Below are 19760 nucleotides of genomic sequence, written 5' to 3' on the forward strand. Positions count from 1 at the left end.
ATCTCTCTATATCATAGTTCACACTGGGTAGAGCACTGTGTCTAGGGGGCTGCGAGGCTGGGTGGGGAGTAGGGATGAGCGGGTTCGGTTCCTCGGAAACCGAACCCCCCCGAACTTCACCCATTTTACACGGGTCCGAGGCATACTCGGATTCTCCCGTATGGCTCGGTTAACCCGAGCGCGCCCGAACGTCATCATCCCGCTGTCGGATTCTCGCGAGATTCGGATTCTATATAAGCAGCCGCGCGTCGCCGCCATTTTCACTCGTGCATTGGAAATGTTAGGGAGAGGACGTGGCTGGCGTCCTCTCCGTTTATTCATTGTTGAGTTGATGCAAATATTTGTGCTTGCTTATATCATTGTGGGGACTGGGGAGCAGCTTTATTTTAATATAGGAGGAGTACAGTGCAGAGTTTTGCTGATCAGTGACCACCAGTTTTATCCGTTCTCTGCCTGAAAAAAACGCTCCTTATCTGTGCTCAGTGTGCTGCATATATCTGTGCTCACACTGCTTTATTGTGGGGACTGGGGAGCAGCTGTATTATATAGGAGGAGTACAGTGCAGAGTTTTGCTGACAGTGACCACCAGTATACGTTGTCTGCCTGAAAAACACTCCATATCTGTGCTGCATTGTGTAGTATATAGTAGGAGTACAGTGCATAATTTTGCTGACCACCAGTATATAATATATAGGAGTACGGTACAGAAGGCCACTGCTGTACCTACCTCTGTGTCGTCAAGTATACTATCCATCCATACCTGTGGTGCATTTAAGTTTTGCACAGTTTGCTGACCACCAGTATATAATATATAGCATTACGGTACAGTGGGCCACTGCTGTACCTACCTCTGTGTCGTCAAGTATACTATCCATCCATACCTGTGGTGCATTTCAGTTTTGCACAGTTTGCTGACCACCAGTATATAATATATAGCATTACAGTACAGTAGGCCACTGCTGTACCTACCTCTGTGTCGTCAAGTATACTATCCATCTAGATTCTATACCTGTGGTGCATTTCAGTTGTGCAGTTTGCTGACACAGTGACCACCAGTATATATAGCAGTGCGGTACGGAAGGCCACTGCTGTACCTACCTCTGTGTCGTCAAGTATACTATCCATCTACATTCTATACCTGTGGTGCATTTTAGTTTTGCAGTTTGCTGACAGTGACCACCAGTATATATAGCAGTACGGTACGGAAGGCCACTGCTGTACCTACCTCTGTGTCGTCAAGTATACTATCCATCTAGATTCTATACCTGTGGTGCATTTTAGTTTTGCAGTTTGCTGACACAGTGACCACCAGTATATATAGCAGTACGGTACGGAAGGCCACTGCTGTACCTACCTCTGTGTCGTCAAGTATACTATCCATCTAGATTCTATACCTGTGGTGCATTTCAGTTGTGCACAGTATATATAGTAGTAGGCTATTGCTATTGATACTGGCATATAATTCCACACATTAAAAAAATGGAGAACAAAAAACATTTTCGGTGAGGTTTTGCCAAAACGCGTCCGAATCCAAAACACGGCCGCGGAACCGAATCCAAAACCAAAACACAAAACCCGAAAAATGTCCGGTGCACATCACTAGTGGGGAGTGTATGTTCCTTGGGCAGGGTAGAGTGTTTTTAACATATAACACAGAGGTGGGCAATAAGCAGTATAACACTGGCTTCACAGAAGGGAAGAGACAGCAGCCCCAGCAGGCAGGATGTACCTGTAGCCACTGAACATGAAGATGGGTGGCTCACCTAGGCAACAGCAGGGCTTTGTGATCAAGCACCACCTCAGAGGCTTCCAAGATGGTAATCCAGCCAAGAAAGGAATCAGCCTCCAAGCTCTACACAGTGGCAGTAGATGGAGCAAACAAGAGGGGGATCGAGCTGGTGCAACAGCCAGAGGGTTCAGTAGTAAGAACCGCTTGCCCGCAGCAGAAACAGCAGCAGGTACTTCACCCGCAAACTGCTCCTGGTTAATGTCACCTAGAATTGCCCACTAGCCGGAGCCTATGACAAATCCTGGAAGTGCGGCTAACGACCGGGCACGAATTAACCCGGGTCAGCAAACAAGATGGAGTAAGCCGGTCCTGGTTTCTGCGCCCCCTCAAATTCAGCGCCAGGGGCACATGCCCCCCTAGGGAGTCCCTCTGGTTGTGGCCATGACCAGCCCAGAGATAATTCTCACAGGCTATGGCTGCCAAAACAGTGGCTGCTTTGCTCAGATAGACTGAAGTCAGTAAATGTTGAGGAATTGATGGTAGAGTTGCAAATTGAGATTTTGCAAAATGTAGCGTTCACTATTCTATTAAGTTTGCACTATGGTCCCAGAAACGCATTTATTTGACATATTGTTTATGATATAATTTATCTTGCAGTAAACAGATAACACAAGCATAGTGCATTCTAAATATTTTGAAGACTGCAAAGTATTTTAGTATATTTGTTTCTTTTAATTGTTGAATTCATACTGTACTATCATTCATCAGTTATTAAAATATCCCTATTAAATCACCTTAATTAAAGTTGCCACTGATAAGGCCATTTTTGTCATTGACAATACATTTAAATTAGAGATGAGCGGGTTCGGTTCTCTGAGAAACGAACCCCCCTGAACTTCACTACCCGAGCCCGACTCGGGTTTTCCCGCCTGACTCAGAAACCAGAACGAGGCAAAACGTCATCATCCCTCTGTCGGATTCTCACGGGTTTTGGATACCATATAAGGAGCCGCGCGTTGCCGACATTTTCACTCCGGCATTGAAGAGTGTAGCAAGAGGACATGTCTCTGTCCTCAGTTTCTGTGCAGGAGGGAAAGTGAGGTGGTGATTCCAGTGCTGTCCTGTGCTGCTCAGTCCAGCTGCATCAGTCCAGTCACAGTGGTGGTGTCCTCTGCTGTCATGTCCAGTGCTGCTGTATTAGTCCAGTCCAGTGGTGCTGTGTTGTGCTGCATCTGTCCAGTGTAGTGTCTTGTGCTGCATCAGTCCAGTCACAGTGGTGGTGTCCTCTGCTGCCATATGTCCAGTGCGGCTGTATAAGTCCAGTCCATTACAGTGGTGCTGTGTTGTCCTGCATCAGTGGTGGTGTCCCTGTGCTGCTGTATAAGTCCAGTGGTACTGCCGTATATATCCAGTGATACTGCCGTATATGTCCAGTGATACTGCCATATAAGTCCAGTGATACTGCCGTATAAATCCAGTGGTACTGGTGTATAAATCCAGTCCAGTTATACTGCCGTATAATTCCAGTGATACTTCTGTATATGTCCAGTGGTACTGCCGTATAAATCCAGTGATACTGCTGTATATGTCCAGTGATACTGTAGTATATGTCCAATGATACTGCCATAAAAGTCCAGTGATACTGCCGCATAAATCCAGTCCAGTGGTACTGCAGTATAAGTCCAGTGGTACTGCTGTATAATTCCAGTGTTACTGCCGTATAATTCCAAAGGTACTGCCGTATAAATCCAGTGGTACTGTTGTATAATTCCAGTGATACTGCCGTATAATTCCAGTGATACTGCCGTATAATTCCAGCAGTACTGGCATATAAATCCAGTGATACTGCCATATAAATCCAGTCCAGTCGTACTGCCGTATAAGTCCAGTGGTACTGCCATATAATTCCAGTGATACTTCCGTATAATTCCATTGATACTGCCGTATAAATCCAGTTCAATGGTACTGCCGTAAAAAATCCATTCCAGTGGTGCTGCCATATAAGTTCAGTGGTGCTGTCCTGTGCTGTATATTATTTATTTCAAATTAAGGGGTTATTTATATTTAATCCAAATAATTTTTACAGGGTTTGCCCTGTGTGGTGTAGAGGTATGCTCTCCTTTGCTGCATTTTGTTATATAACTCCAGAAAAATAATGGAGAACAAAAATTTTGAGGATAAAATAGGGAAAGATCAAGAACCACTTCCTCCTACTGCTGCTGCTGCTGCTGTTGTTGCTGCTGGGAGTCGATCATCATCCCAGAGGGGATGTTGGAAGACTACTTCAACTAAGCAAATGACTGTCCAACAGTCCGTTGCGAGGAAGATGAAATATGACAGCAGTCATCCTGTTGCAAAGCGGATGTCTGAGGCCTTGCAGGCTATGTTGGTGTTAGATGTGCATCCGGTATCCGCCGTTAGTGTCGTGGGACTGCAGTGCCAACCCTAGATGAGCCAGGTGTTTGTGACGCACACTTGTTTCGCTTAGCTTAGTCATACAGCTACCTCATTGTACCTCTTTTACTTCTTTGCATGATGTGCTGTTTGGGGACTATTTTTTTAAGTGCTATCCTGTCTGCCACTGCAGTGCCACTCCTAGATGGGCCAGGTGTTTGTGTCACACACTTGTGTGGCTTAGCTTAGTCATACAGCTACCTCATTGCACCTCTTTTACTTCTTTGCATGATCTGCTGTTTAGGGACTTTTTTTTTAAGTGCCATCCTGCCTGCTACTGCAGTGCCACTCCTAGATGGGCCAGGTGTTTGTGCCACACACTTGTGTTGCTTAGCTTAGTCATACAGCTACCTCATTGCACCTCTTTTACTTCTTTGCATGATGTGCTGTTTGGGGACTATTTTTTTAAGTGCCATCCTGTCTGCCACTGCAGTGCCACTCCTAGATGGGCCAGGTGTTTGTGTCACACACTGGTGTTGCTTAGCTTAGTCATACAGCCACCTCGGTGCAACCTTTTGGCCTAAAAACAATATTGTGAGGTGTGAAGTGTTCAGAATAGACTGGAAATAAGTAGAAATGAATGTTATTGAGGTTAATAATATCGTAGGATCAAAATTATCCCCAAATGCTGTGATTTTAACTGTTTTTATGTTTTTTTCTAAAATCATCCAGATCCAAAACACGAAAGGGTAGTTTTGGCAAAACCAATCCAGATCCAAAACACGAGCATGGAACCAGAACCAAAACCAAAACACAAAACACGAAAATAAAACAAATGACATGAAATCCTTGTAATTAATTGGTCATTATATATATTTTACTTTAGATATACCTGAAGAGGAAGCTCGATACTGGGCTAAGAAACTTGAGCAGTTGAATGCGATGCGAGATCAGGATGACGTGAGTAATAAAATAATAATCTGTCTGCAGATGTTAGGACAGGCTTGGACAATGACAGTGTTTAAATCTGTTCTGATATGATCTCCTAATTACAGTTTTAAGTTATATTTAATGTTAATGATAGACAGATAGTGACTTTGTTGATTAATAATAGTTTAGTGTGTAGGAATATATTTAAACGTGACACACACGTTGGCTGTTTCATGTGTGATATTGGCTCAGGAGACATACAGATGTGTCCTCATACATCTAGCCTTAGTGCGCCATGCAGTGCGAGATGCCTCTGCTCACGTCGGGTGTCTTTCGTTTTGCAGAAAATGCATCTTAGTTGCAACGTTACGAGACTAGGATGCACCAGGAAACTGTGCTGATTAATTTGATATGCGGCACTTGTATAACTGTGTGCAGCTGACCCTGTACAGGTTGAGTATCCCTTATCCAAAATGCTTGGGACCAGAGGTATTTTGGATATCGGATTTTTCCGTATTATTTCTAATAATTGCATACCATAATGAGATATCATGGTGATGGGACCTAAATCTAAGCACAGAATTAATTTATGTTACATATACACCTTATACACACAGCCTGAGGGTCATTTTAGCCAATATTTTTTATAACTTTGTGCATTAAACAAAGTGTGTCTACATTCACACAATTCATTTATGTTTCATATACACCTTATACACACAGCCTGAAGGTCATTTAATACAATATTTTTAATAACTTTGTGTATTAAACAAAGTTTGTGTACATTGAGCCATCAGAAAACAAAGGTTTCACTATCTCACTCTCACTCAAAAAAGTCAGTATTTCGGAATATTCCATATTTCGGAATATTTGGATATGGGATACTCAACCTGTATATGAAGCACAACAGAACTTGGTACAGTATGTAAAAAAGCGACAGCCATTGCTTCATTGCACTTCATATGCCTATTCAGAGACTCTGATGCACATAGATAAGCAAGTGTCGCATAGCAAATTAATCAAATTAATGTGTGACATCTCGTTGTGTCAAAGATGCATTTCCTGCAAAAAAGATGCAGGAAGGTGCCCGATGCTAGCAGGGTCTTACGGGACTTGGTGTGCCAAGAAGGGCTGTTTGGTGTGACAAGATGTATTAGGAACCATCTGTATATAAATTGGATCGCAGATGCAACATTTGATAAATTGTAGTTAATTATTTGTAAATTTAGAGAGTCATGTTCCAGTGGTCAAAGATGCATTTTGGTAAATGAAATGAAATCTAATTTTCTTGTTTACAGTATGTGTTTCAAGAAGAGCAGGAGAATCCGCTTCCTGTCCATGGATCTCAATGCTGTACGTATGATTGTAAATTGTAATGTGAAATCTGCATTGTGTCAGCTATCTCATACAGGACTGCACTACTGTAACCACAGTACTGTAAAGCAGCACAGTAAAAAAGCATTCCATGTCACAGATCCAAATGGTCATATATATTTAGGAGACTCACGTTTTGTAGGTTTAATCTTCAAGATTATTATAATTCATAATGTACAGTATGTCATTTACGACATTAGTAATCTGTGGAGAGAAACTGTGAAATAATTAAACTTAACCAGAGCCCATCCTTCTTGGTGACATTCATGAATTGGAGAGAAGGTGTTATAATCTCAAAAGCTAATATAATCAGATTTGTTTTGCAGCTCCATTTCAGGAGTGTAGTCCACTGGTGTTTGCAGACAGTATATGGTAATTAGCTGATTATTCTGTGCACACAGTTGGAGAGTTGTGTGTGACTGACTTGTGTCTTCCATCCTACTTTGGCTATTTCTGAGAACAGCTTGGGATTACATTCACTCATAGGCCCTCATTCCGAGTTGTTCGCTCGCTAGCTGCTTTTAGCAGCATTGCACACGCTAGGCCGCCGCCCTCTGGGAGTGTATTTTAGTTTAGCAGAATAGCGAACGAAAGATTAGCAGAACTGCTACTAAATAATTCTTAGCAGTTTCTGAGTAGCTCAAGACTTACTCCTACACTGCGATCAGCTCAGCCCGTTTCGTTCCTGGTTTGATGTCACAAACACGCCCTGCGTTCGGCCAGCCACTCCCCCGTTTCTCCAGACACTCCCGCGTTTTATCCTGGCACGCCTGCGTTTTTCCGCACACTCCCAGAAAACGGTCAGTTTCCGCCCAGAAACACCCACTTCCTGTCAATCACACTCCGATCACTTCAACGATGAAAATTCTTAGTTCGGACGTGAGTAAATCTACTAAGTTTTGTGCTAAAATACTTAGCGCATGCACGCTGCATACCATGCGCATGCGCATTTTTGCCTTAATCGCTCCGTTGCGAAAATCGGCAACGAGCGAACAACTCGGAATGACCCCCATTGTTAGCAATACTGGAAAACATTCATAAGAGTTGATTATCTTTTGCTGCACACAGCGACATCCTTACTTAGTTATGCATGTTATTATTCATAAAATATTTAGGAAAATCATGGTTCTGTCATGTCTACGTTAGGAAAAGCAATGTTATATCATTCTATCCTGTTGCCCCATAATGTCATGCAGTATAGTGTGGCAGATGAATACAGCACTATTCTGTGAAATAGTGGAGTCTCTAGTTGTTGAACAAACTCTTCTGCTCATTAGAAGGGTGAGATGAAGAGCTGAAAACTTTTTTTTTTACTTTAGTAAGAATGTACACATTTACAATATGCAATTGCAATTCTGTTTGCTGTTTAATGCTTGCTTAGAACTGTAATCGTTTTGGTTAACACCCCTTACGTCTGACTCTATTCTATTTAGGTAACTGGAATTACTTTGGCTGGGGAGAGCAGCCAAGTAAGTATGAAGTATTCCCCTCATCCTCACATATACAAATATATCTCTTAATAATTGTTCTTTGACTATGATTTCACCTGGATGCATTTAGTAAATATGCTTGCTTGTATACTCCTGTAACAGCAAGCAGATAATGGGGCCAATGCAGATCTGAACGCAGGTCCGTTTTGCAGATGTATCTTGACTGTTGTCACATTGAGCAATCTCTGCAGCAGAGTGCACACATTCTACAGACAATGCTAAGTTGTACACAACTGCGGGCTGTGTAGTGTTGTGCATAAGCGAAAATAAATCCTTTTTTCATATGTATCTCTTGCATCAGCGATAGATCTGGTGTTAGTGTTTATTGATAATGATTATGGCTATCACACTGATGATGTGGATAGGGGTGGTATGAGTATAGCTCTGGATATGGGCAATGTCTGTCTTTTTCTCTGTGCATGCAGCTGACTTTTGTTCAACTCTGCATCAGCACCCATCTGTACAATACAACAATTATGTGGGAATGGAGAATCGTGCTGCAATTGTCCTATGCTTCAGAAGCAATATACTTCTTTTTGTAGTAGTCACAATTATATTTGTAGTGCACCAACAACAAAAATCCAGTTGCCACTGATAACAAATAAATAATAAAATTCAAGCAAATACAGCACAAAGAACCTAGATTTAATAGAGAAAGCCAATATGGGGTGTAACGTCTCATCAATATGTGATATAAAAAATGTTTGTGTCACACTCATTGAATATACTGTAGGTGTTTTCATGTGATAATTATATGAATGTTCCTGATTGGATCCTCAGATGGCCAATCTTTAGATTGTGCTCACCTGAACTAGGTGAGAAGCCAGCTTTATTATGACTTTATATGACTTTATTATGACAGGGAGGATGATCCACAGTGATGAAATGGTATATATCAGGAAAAACAACATAGCATGTAGTTAGTACGTAGTTAGTACAGTGAGGTAACGGGTTCCGCTCACCTAGAATAATGTTCTCTAATGACTCAGATTGTAGATATACTGATAAAAATCCTTTCATTTTACAAATGAATAAAAATACATATGGTGTAACACAGTACATCCTAAACAAAATAATCATCCATAAGGGATATTGGGGAGAATTAGTACGATGGGGTATAGACGGGGTCCAAAGCAGCCGATGCACTTTAAATTTCTTCCACTGGGTGTGCTGCTCCTCCCCTCTATGCCCCCTCCCACAGGCAGTTTAGAAAAAAGTGCCCTCAGGAGAGGATGCACATCTCTGCTAGCTCCAGAGAGTTTTCTTCAGTTTCTTTTCAATCTTTATTATTTTCGGTATGCTCTTTGGGTAACAGCATACCTGCACCGTGGGAGTTAGGGGGGGGGGGGCAGTCACAGTCCTTGCGAGGTGTCAGAGCCGCTTCCCCGCTGCAGGACCACCATCCTGAGAGATTGTTTGTACAGCGGAGCACTGCGCCTTAGCTGTGCAATCGCAGCACGCTGCACACCCATAACAATAGCCTGAAGGTGAGAAGAGTGGTGAGTACAAACCAGTTCAAAGTGCGGCTGACACACAGGGGAGGCATACGGGACCCTCCTGGGGGGACCCGGTGGCTTAAACTAGCAGTTATGTGATGTTTTTAAGCTATTTGGGAGACATTGCCAGTATAAAAATCACTGTAGCTCTGGCGCCATTGCGGGGGGGGGGGGGGGGGGGGGGCTGGGGGTATTTTGGCGCTTTCCTCTGCACACACAGCTCCTCCTGACACTCAGAAAATGCTGGAAAACTCTCTCTAGCTCCCTCTCACATACAGTAAGGGCAGGCTTGCTAAATTGTTACGTGTGTGTGTGTGTGTGTGTGTGTGTGTGTGTGTGTGTGTGTTAAAACTATGTGCCGTTAAAACTATGATGTCTGATATGTCATCACAACTCACTGCTAATGCTAAAAAAAACTCAGCTACTACAGCAGGCTGTTGCAGACCTAGCTGCCAGGGCAGATGTTACACAGCCCCCCCTCTCTAACTCAGGACCACAAAAGCGTGGTTTACCTCCTCTACTCACTGATTCAGATGAAGATATACAGGAGGATGGGGAGGACATGGATCCCGTTAGTGGGAATTCCACTTCTGCTCAGGGTATTGAGCCCTCATTCTGGCTATACTGGATGTGTTAAAACTCCCTCTAGAGGATGCTGCGTCACAGCAGTCGTTTTTCTTTACACAGAACAAGGCTAATGTCACGTTACATTAGCCTGGAAAAATCCAGACAAAAATACCAAGTATCAAAGCGATTTTTGCACACTTTGACATTTGCACCTGAAGGTAGGAAATTCTGGGAAGAACCCCCAGGGGTTGACGTATCAGTCTCTCGACTGTCTAAAAAGGCAGTGCAGCCTGCCCCGGGCTCCTTTACCATAAAGGACCCTGGGGACAGAAAAATAGAGACTACACGTAAGTCTATCTACACAGCAGCAGGTGTATCGCAAAGGCCGGTCATAGCGGGTTGCTGGATGACCCATGCCATTCACACGTGGGCTACTTAGATTCAGGAGGGCCTCTCCAGGGATATGCCTCTGGACACTATGGTGACTCTCCTGAAGCATATTCAGGACACTGCACGTGTCCTGTGTGACTCGCTCAAGGAGATAGGCAATATTAATTGCCAACATTAATTGCCAACAATGATTGCCAATATTAATTGCCATGGCAATGTTGGTGCGCAGGGCCTTGTGGTTGCGTCAATGGATAGCCGACACAGAGTCCAAGCGCAGTGTGGAATCTCTCCCATTTTCTGGGGAATGGCTCTTCGGGGTTGAGTTGGATACATTAATTTCTATGGTTACTGCTGGGAAATCCACATTTCTCCCCTCGGGGGCCCCGCCGGCTAGGCGTTCCTTCCCGTGGCCGTCTGTTCAGTCCTTTCGGTCTAACAGATTTCGATCTAGTGCCAGAGGTGCCTCCAATGCGGCTAGAGGCACCAGAGGTAAGACAAGAAGACCTACAAAAAGCTCTCAGGAACAGGGCTCCAGTTCTGCTTCCACTAAGTCCTCATCATGACGGTGCCCACCCACCCCGAGTGGATCTCGAGGTGGGAGCTCGACTGCGTCACCGCATCTGGGAGAGTTCCTGCCAAGATACCTGGGTCAAGGACCTCATTTCTCAGGGCTACAAGCTGGAGTTTGACGGTGCTCCTTCCCAATGATTTTTCAAATCAACCTTACCAGCTTTGTTATACGCAAGTTACAGTGCCATCCAAAAGTTAGTTCAGTCCCACGCCATTGTTCCAGTACCAATACAACAACAAGGAAAGGGTTATTACTCCAATCTGTTTGTGGTACCGAAGCCGGACGGTTCAGTAAGGCCCATTTTGAATCTAAAGTCCTTGAACCCTTACCTAAAGGTTTTCAAGTTCAAAATGGAATCCTTGCGAGCAGTGATTGCGGGCCTGGAAGAAGAGGAATTCATGGTCTCCCTGTATATCAAGGATGACTATCTCCATATTTCGATTTGGCCACCTCATCAGGCTTATCTGAGGTTTGCCCTACTTGACGATCACTACAGTTCCAGGCGCTACCCTTCGGCCTGTCCACAGCTGTCCACAGCCCTACTTGACGATCAGTCCAGATCAGTTCCAGGCACTACCCTTCGGCCTGTCCACAGCCCTACTTGACGATCACTACAGTTCCAGGCGCTACCCTTCGGCCTGTCCACAGCTACCTTACAAAGGTAATGGTGGATATGATGTTCAAGTTCCAAGTCCAGGGGGTCAATGTTGTCCCTTACCTGGACGATCTCCTGATAAAAGCAAGATCCAGGGAGCTTTTATTGCTCCATATCGACCACACTATCCAACTTCTGTCACACCATGGGTGGATTCTCATTTACAGAAGTCCCACCTGGAGCCAACTCAGCGGCTCCTGTTCCTGGGGATGTTACTGGATACTGTGGCCCAGAAGGTGTTCCTCCCAGAGGACAAGGCGAGAACACTTCAGGAGATGGTCCGCATGGTTCTCCGACCTACTCGAATATCCATCCATCTTTGCATAAGATTGTTGGGGAAGATGGTTGCCTCATACGAGGCGATCCAATATGGGAGGTTCCATGCCAGAACATTTCAATTGGATCTCCTGAGCAAGTGGTCCAGATCACATCTACAGATGCACCGGATGATACGGCTGTCACCTCAGGCCAGGATTTCCTTCCTGTGGTGGCTGCAGTCTTCCAATCTCCTGGAAGGCCGGAGTTTCGGGATTCAGGATTGGATCCTCCTTACGACGGATGCAAGTCTGAGAGGATGGGGAGCTGTCACCCAAGGGGCTCAGTTCCAGGGCAGGTGGTCAGCCCACGAAGCCCTCCTTCCGATCAACATTCTGGAACTTCGGGCGATCTACAATGCTCTGCTTCAGGCTTGTCCTCTACTCAGGGATTATGCAATCCAGGTACAGTTGGACAACGCCACAGCAGTGGCATACATCAATCAGTAAGGAGGGACAAAAAGCAGGGCCTGCATGCAAGAGGTGTCAAAAATACTCCTCTGGGCAGAGCAATGTCAGCAATCTTCAGTAGACAACTGGGAAGTGGACTTCATGAGTCATCACGATCTCCACCCGGGAGAGTAAGGGCTCCACCATTAGGTGTTTCAGCAGATCATTGACTGGTGGGGCTGCACATAGATAGACATGATGGCTTCTTGACTCAAAAGAAGCTTCTTTGGTATTGCTCCCAAACCAGGTACCCTCAGGCGAGGGCAGTGGATGCACGTCGCCTTGGCCTTACCGGCCGGTCTAGCTGTTTTCCCCGATCCCGTTGCTCCCAAGGGTGCTAAAGTGAATCAGAAATCAAGGAGTCCAGGCAATTCTGATTGCCCTGGATTGGCCTTGGAGGGCATGGTACGCGGATCTTCTGGTCATGTCTGTCGAAGACCCTTGGCCTCTACCACTAAGAATAGATCTTCTTCAACAAGGACCGTTCATCTACCCGCACTTACTGCGACTTTGTTTGATGGCATGGAGGTTGAGCGGAACATCCTAGCTCCCAAGGGCCTTTCCAGAAAGGTCATTGCTACCATAGCTCAGTCCAGGAAACCTGTGATGTTAAAACACTATCATCATATCTGGAGAAGATATGTCTCTTGGTGCGAGGACCGCATGTACCCGCCTGCGTAGTTCAACTTTGGCTGGTGTGGATAAGGGCTTACGTCTGGGTTCCATTAAGGTCCAGATTTTAGCTCTCTCCATCTTCTTCCAGAAGAAATTGTCAGAGTTGCCAGAAGTTTTGACCTTTTTGCAAGGGGTACTCCACATACAGCCTCCTTTTGTGCCGCCCACGGCACCTTGGGATTTGAATGTTGTGTTGGAGTTTCTACAGTCCTCCTGGTTTGAACCACTGCTGACAGGAGAAGACAAGTACCTCACGTGGAAGACGGTGATGTTATTGTCCCTGGCTTCTGCTAGGTATGTCTCAGAAGCGGGGAGCCTTATCAAGTCCCTACTTGATCTTTTACGAGGACAGAGCGGAGCTTAGGTCTACGCAGCAGTTCCTGCCGAAGGTCGGATCTGCATTCCACTTAAATCAACCTATTGTGGTTCCATCAGTTTCTGGCACTTCTGCTCCACCGGAAGCATTGGATGCGGTGTGAGCCTTGCAAGAGAACAGCTCGGATCAGAAAGACGGATTCTTTGTTCATCTATATGATGCACAGAAAAAGGGTTGCCCTGCTTCAAAGCAGTCTATTGCTCATTGGCTTAGGCTTACTATCCAACAGGCCTATGTGTCGGTGGCCTTACCTGTTCCACAGTCTCTGATGGCCCACTCTACAACATCGCTGGGGTCTTCCTGTGTGGCTGCCTGTGGAGTTTTGGCCTTGCAACTTTGCCGAGCTGCTACCTGGTCGGGGAAGAACACCTTTGTGAAGTTCTACAGGTTTGATACCCTGGCCATATAGGATACCCAGTTTGGGCAGGCAGTGCTGCAGCAGTCTCTGCATGTTCCCGCCTGTTCTGGAAGATTTGGGACATCCCCATTGTACTTCTGTAAGTCTCCCCAATATCCCTTTTGGGTTCTAGAGATATAGGATTTTAATTACCTACCAGTAAATCCTTTTCTCGTAGTCCATAAAGGATATTGGGCGCCCGCCTCAGTGCGTTGACTTTTCTGCAGGTTGTCTTTTCTATGGCTACCTGTTAAGCTGTTGCTGTTTGGTTACCAGCTGTTGCTGGTTGTTTTATGTTAGTGGTGTGCTGGTGTATAAATCTCACCACTCATTGGGGGTAATTGAGAGTTGATCGCAGCAGCAAATTTGTTAGCAGTTGGGCAAAACCATGTGCACTGCAGGTGTGGCAGATATAACATGTGCAGAGAGAGTTAGATGTGTGTGGATTATTTTGTTTCTGTGCAGGGTAAATACTGTCTGCTTTATTTTTACACTGCAATTTAGATTTCAGTTTTAACACACCCCACTCAAATCTATCTCTCTCTGCACATGTTATATCTGCCCCTCCTGCAGTGCACATGGTTTTGCCCAACTGCTAACAAATTTGCTGCTGCGATCAACTCTGAATTAGGCCCATTGTTGTTATGTTCCTTCTCTCATGTATGTCCTTTCTCCTTTGGGCACTGTTTTACCTATAACTGCCTATAACTGCCTGTTGGAGGGGGCATAGAGGGGAGGAGCCAGCACACCCAGTGAAGAAATTTAAAGTGCACTGGTTCCTTTACGTACTAAGTCTCCCCAATATCCCTTATGGACTTTGAGAAAAGGATTTACCGGTAGGTAATTAAAATCCTATGTTTTCAATATTAGTGCCACAACTCTTGCTGCGATTGTGTGGATGCTGACCGAACAATTAGAATTAGCGCAGACCCAGAACAGAGGCATGAAGTCTAATGTCTTGGTGGTCTTTACCAGGGGTTTAGGTTTCGCTGTGCCCGATATGCAGGTTGCACCCCTCCGACTGTGTTCCAATGTACCGGCTGTTGGGTCTGAAGGACACTGGTCGTTGTTAGGTGTACTGCAGCGTAGTCGACAGAAACAGGTCAGAATCGGGCAGGCAATGTGGTACCAGGGGACAGGCATAATCAGGTGAGAAGAATAACCAAAGTTAGAACCAGGAAGTCAGAAGGACCACTATCAGATGAGTAAGCATGGAGAATAGTCAGACGGAACGTATCAGAACATACAAAAATTCACTTGGAGCTCTAAGAGGAACAGACTCTGGAGTACTAGTTTGAAGCCTAATACTCTGGCTCTAAATAGTGCTGAAAGACTTCCTTATATATGAAGAGATGAATTTGGTGCCAACTGTTACATCACATTTGGTGTGCCTATCACTTTGAATTTAAAAAAGAGCAGTGCATGTCCCTATGGGACCTGCAGCCAGGGAAAGGGGCCACTGACTGTGAGGAGGCAGTTTGCCTCAGCGGGTACCTACCTGCACCCATCCATATCAGACTTCTATAACCCCGGGGAACCACTGCCACCAGAAGGTGTCAGCAGATTGTAATACCTTACGCCACTTTAACATTTCCCAGGCAAATAGTTTGCCTGCTTTATAGGAAAAAAATAATCTTTGGGTGTCATTTGTGAATATGACCTAACATGCCCAGACTACAATTAAACAAGTATAATATCTGGACTTGGCACTGTACATCCAGTTAGCGTTATGAGATAAATAAATAAAAGTCCTAAATTGACATTATATTATTACAAATGACCTCTCGATGGATTCATCTTATCTGTGGTTTAGTTTGAGACCTGTGGTTCAGCAAATAAATATTTCTACAAATATAAAGCATAGACAGGCTGAGATGGGTACAGCAATGTGTGAAATCGGTTTATAATTTTATGGAAGGAGAGGTTTTCATTTTTGGCGTTAGTAATACATAAAGCCATGCCATGCTAATGTAATAGAAACAAATAACACAGAAACAGTATTTGACACCCAAAGAGGTTAGTTTTTGAGGTGATAGTAAAAACTTTTACAAGAAAGATTACAAACACAGCTTACAGAAATATATAATAGCTGAATTGTTAGCATGTCACAGTACAGAGCTGGTACAAGTCTGCACTAATAGTGATGATGACTACTTCCACAACTGTAGAGGTGGTGCGACTCAATAGATGTATGCAACTCTGAATACAGGCCAATATATGTACTCTATATATTTCCATGACCACAACGCAACCACATCTGCAACCTGCTTGAGTGCAATTCTGAATCAGGCCCGTTGACTCTCAATGGCAGGTGGAACTTCATGGTATGAATAATATTTTACCAGATGGTGTTCATTGCTACAAAACAAAGAAGTCTTTTCTATGACTAGAAATTTGAGCTTATATTTGAAGACCATCAGCATTTATGACAAAAATAACACATACAGATTGTGTTATATGACAGTTTCTGTAAAACACCAGTGTTGCAGCTGTGCAAATGATACAACATTTTGTACAATACTGTACACCATACTCGTACAACAATCCAGTGCAAACCCATTGTTGTAAAATCTCTTTAGAAACGAAATAATCTAGGTGAAGAGCCATTCAGGGGTCGGTCTCCCTGGAAGAAATACAAAAAGAGCTGCTAGATCGTTTTTATCATTTCTACAGAATAGTGAAAGGCCTGAAAAAGAAATAAATCAGAAGGAGAACATTATATTTGTTTAAGTGGCTTAGCTACAGCCAAAAAATGTAACAGCGGGATTAAAGAACATGAGCTAACATGGAATGCACTGAGGACAGCTTGTTCTATTTGGCATGGCCTAGCAATGTATATTTGAAAAGCTCGTCTCAAAACCTGTAGACCTCTGCGGATCATTATAAAAACTGGGAAACTTAAACCTTGTATAGTGTGTTATATTTGTTATAATAATAATTTATGTTTAAGGAGTAATACATTAAATCAGGGTTTTACAGAAGCTTTAGGGGTATATGCAATTGCGGTCGAATTCCCGAAATTGTCGAATTTCTGGACTTTTTCGCCAAAAAAAAAAAAAATCGACAATGCAATTCAGTACTTTCCGTCAAAAAAACGGACTTTCAAAATTCGACTTTTTGAAATTCGACTTTTGTCAATTCGACTTTTCTGCAATGATACAAGTGCTGCAATTCGACCAAAGTATATTCAATTGAAGTTTGGAAATTCGACAACAGTGCTTTTAGACAGTAAATTCGTCATTTTCAATCCGCCACACTTTGGTGGGTGAAATTAATGAAAAAAAATTTAAAACAAGTTTTTTTTGTGGTTTTTTTTCTTGGTAATAGCATATCTATTTATATTAGAAGGGATTAGGTACTTGGTTTGTCTTTTTTGGAGGCACAAGTATTTTTTATATATTTTTAAAAATAATATTTATTTATTTATTATTATTTTTTAGATGGAATGGTAAAATCCCAGAAAAAAATGGCGTGGGGTCCCCCCTCCAAAGCATAACCAGCCTCGGGCTCTTCGAGCCGGTCCTGGTTCTAAAAATCCGGGGAAAAAATGGACAGGGGATCCCCCGTATTTTTAAAACCAGCACCGGGCTCTGCGCCTGGTGCTGGTGCAAAAAAAACGGGGGACAAAAAGAGTAGGGGTCCCCCGTATTTTTTACACCAGCATCGGGCTCCACTAGCTGGACAGATAATGCCACAGCCGGGGGTCACTTTTATACAGTGCCCTGCGGCCGTGGCATTAAATATCCAACTAGTCACCCCTGGCCAGGGTACCCTGGGGGAGTGGGGACCCCTTCAATCAAGGGGTCCCCCCCAGCCACCCAAGGGCCAGGGGTGAAGCCCGAGGCTGTCCCCCCAATCCAAGGGCTGCGGATGGGGGGCTGATAGCCTTGTCAAAATTGAAAGAATATTGTTTTTTTCAGTAGTACTACAAGTCCCAGCAAGCCTCCCCCGCAAGCTGGTACTTGGAGAACCACAAGTACCAGCATGCGGGAGAAAAACGGGCCCGCTGGTACCTGTAGTACTACTGGGGGAAAAATACCCAAATAAAAACAGGAGACACACACCTTGATAGCAAAACTTTATTGCACACCTGCCGACACACACATACTTACCTATGTTGACACGAAGCAGTCGGTCCTCTTCTCCAAGTAGAATCCACGGGTACCTGAAAATAAAAGATAATTATACTCACCTGATCCAGGGTCCAGAGATAAATCCTCGTACTTGTCAAAACAACAAAACGAACACCCGACCAGCATACTGAAAGGGATCCCATGTTGACACATGAGACCCCTTTCCACGAATGCAGACACCCCCGTGACAGCTGTCACAGAAGTGTCTCTTCAGCCAATTAGCGAGTGCAACGTCCTTGCACTCTGCTGATTGGCTCTGTGCGCGTCTGAGCTGTCAGACAGCGCATCGCAAAGCCTCTCCATTATATTCAATGGTGGGAACTTTGCGGTTAGTGGTGGGGTCACCCGCGGTCAGCGGATGACCGCGGGTAACCCCGCCGCTGACGGCAAAGTTCCCACCATTGAAAGTAATGGAGGAAGCTGTGCGATGCGCTGTCTGAGCTCAGACGCGCACAGCCAATCAGGTGAGCGCTACGACGTGGCACTTCCTGATTGGCTGAAGGGACCTCAGTGACAGCAGTCACGTGGGGTCCCAGCATTCGGGGAAAGGGGTCTCATGTGTCAACATGGGACCCCTTTCAGTCCGGTGGTCGGGTGTTCGTGTTTTTTTTTTTGCCAAGTACGAGGATTTTATCTCTGGACGTGGATTTATCTCTGGACACTGGATCAGGTGAGTGTTTTTTTTTTTCACAGGTACCCCGGATCGTCGGAGTCGAGACGTGGCAGTCGGCGTGTCAACATAGGTAAGTATGTGTGTGTCGGCAGTGTGTAATAAAGTTGTACTTGTCACGGTGTGTGTCTCCTGTTTTTATTTGGGTATTTTTTTTCCTGTAGTACTACAGGTACCAGCAGGCCCGTTTTTCTCCCGCATGCTGGTACTTGTGGTTCTCCAAGTACCAGCTTGCGTGGGAGGCTTGCTGGGACTTGTAGTACTAGGGGTGACTAGTTGGATATTTAATGCCACGGCCGCAAGGCACTGTATAAAAGTGACCCCCGGCTGTGGCATTATCTGTCCAGCTAGTGGAGCCCGATGCTGGTGTAAAAAATACGGGGGACCCCTACTCTTTTTGTCCCCCGTTTTTTTTGCACCAGCACCAGGCGCAGAGCCTGGTGCTGGTTTTAAAAATACGGGGGATCCCCTGTCCAATTTTTCCCCGGATTTTTAGAACCAGGACCAGCTCGAAGAGCCCGAGGCTGGTTATGCTTTGGATGGGGGACCCCACGCCATTTTTTTTCGGGTTTTTCCCGTTTTTCCCCGTTTTTTTTAAATCGCGGCAAAATCCGTCAAATCGGCCGTTTTTCGCCCGCGGGACTGTCGAATCCGTTTTCCATTGAATATGGTGAATTTCGGCAACCACTTGCCGAAATTGGACGGTCAAATTTTGTCGAATTTAAAAACGGCGATAATTTGCCGCGATTCGCCGCTAATTGCATATACCCCTTAATGAGCAGGTGAAATTATAAAAGCAAAGCTTGAAACTATTTTAATTGCTGACAAACAATTATATAATAAGTTTATACCTGGAGCAAAGGTGGCCCCTAATTAGCAGGCTTAGGCTCAGATTTATCAAGCATTAGAGAGTGATAAATTGCATGGTGATAAAGTACCAGTCAATTAGCTCCTAACTGTCATTTTTGTATGTACTTGACAATGTTTCAACTAAACCTCCAGGAGTTCACAAATGGCAAGTTTAGGTGAATGTTAACGTAATTTGCATCAAAATGACCCACCCTCTTGGTGTAATGTTGCCATGATTTAAGCAATTTGATTGATCATGCTCCTGCCAACTTCCCTAGAGAATAGTGCTGGATCCTGGAG

General features: G+C 44.5%; 1 protein-coding gene across 17 annotated transcripts in view; it reads left to right on the forward strand.

Annotated features, from left to right (window-relative positions):
• Positions 1 to 19760, forward strand: part of UNC13A (unc-13 homolog A) — a 425576-nt gene that overhangs the window by 133607 nt on the left and 272209 nt on the right. For 13 of the 17 annotated variants that reach the window (XM_063915631.1, XM_063915548.1, XM_063915566.1 and 10 more), the window contains 3 exons: positions 5010 to 5083; positions 6352 to 6406; positions 7861 to 7896. In XM_063915631.1, coding sequence (XP_063771701.1) covers positions 5010 to 5083; positions 6352 to 6406; positions 7861 to 7896 — 165 coding nt within the window. The remainder of the gene's footprint in view (positions 1 to 5009; positions 5084 to 6351; positions 6407 to 7860; positions 7897 to 19760) is intronic. The other 4 variants (XM_063915584.1, XM_063915694.1, XM_063915647.1 and 1 more) reach the window with 1 other exon arrangement.

The sequence above is a fragment of the Pseudophryne corroboree genome, chromosome 1 (assembly GCF_028390025.1).
Source record: "Pseudophryne corroboree isolate aPseCor3 chromosome 1, aPseCor3.hap2, whole genome shotgun sequence".
NCBI classification, from domain to species: Eukaryota; Metazoa; Chordata; class Amphibia; order Anura; family Myobatrachidae; genus Pseudophryne; species Pseudophryne corroboree.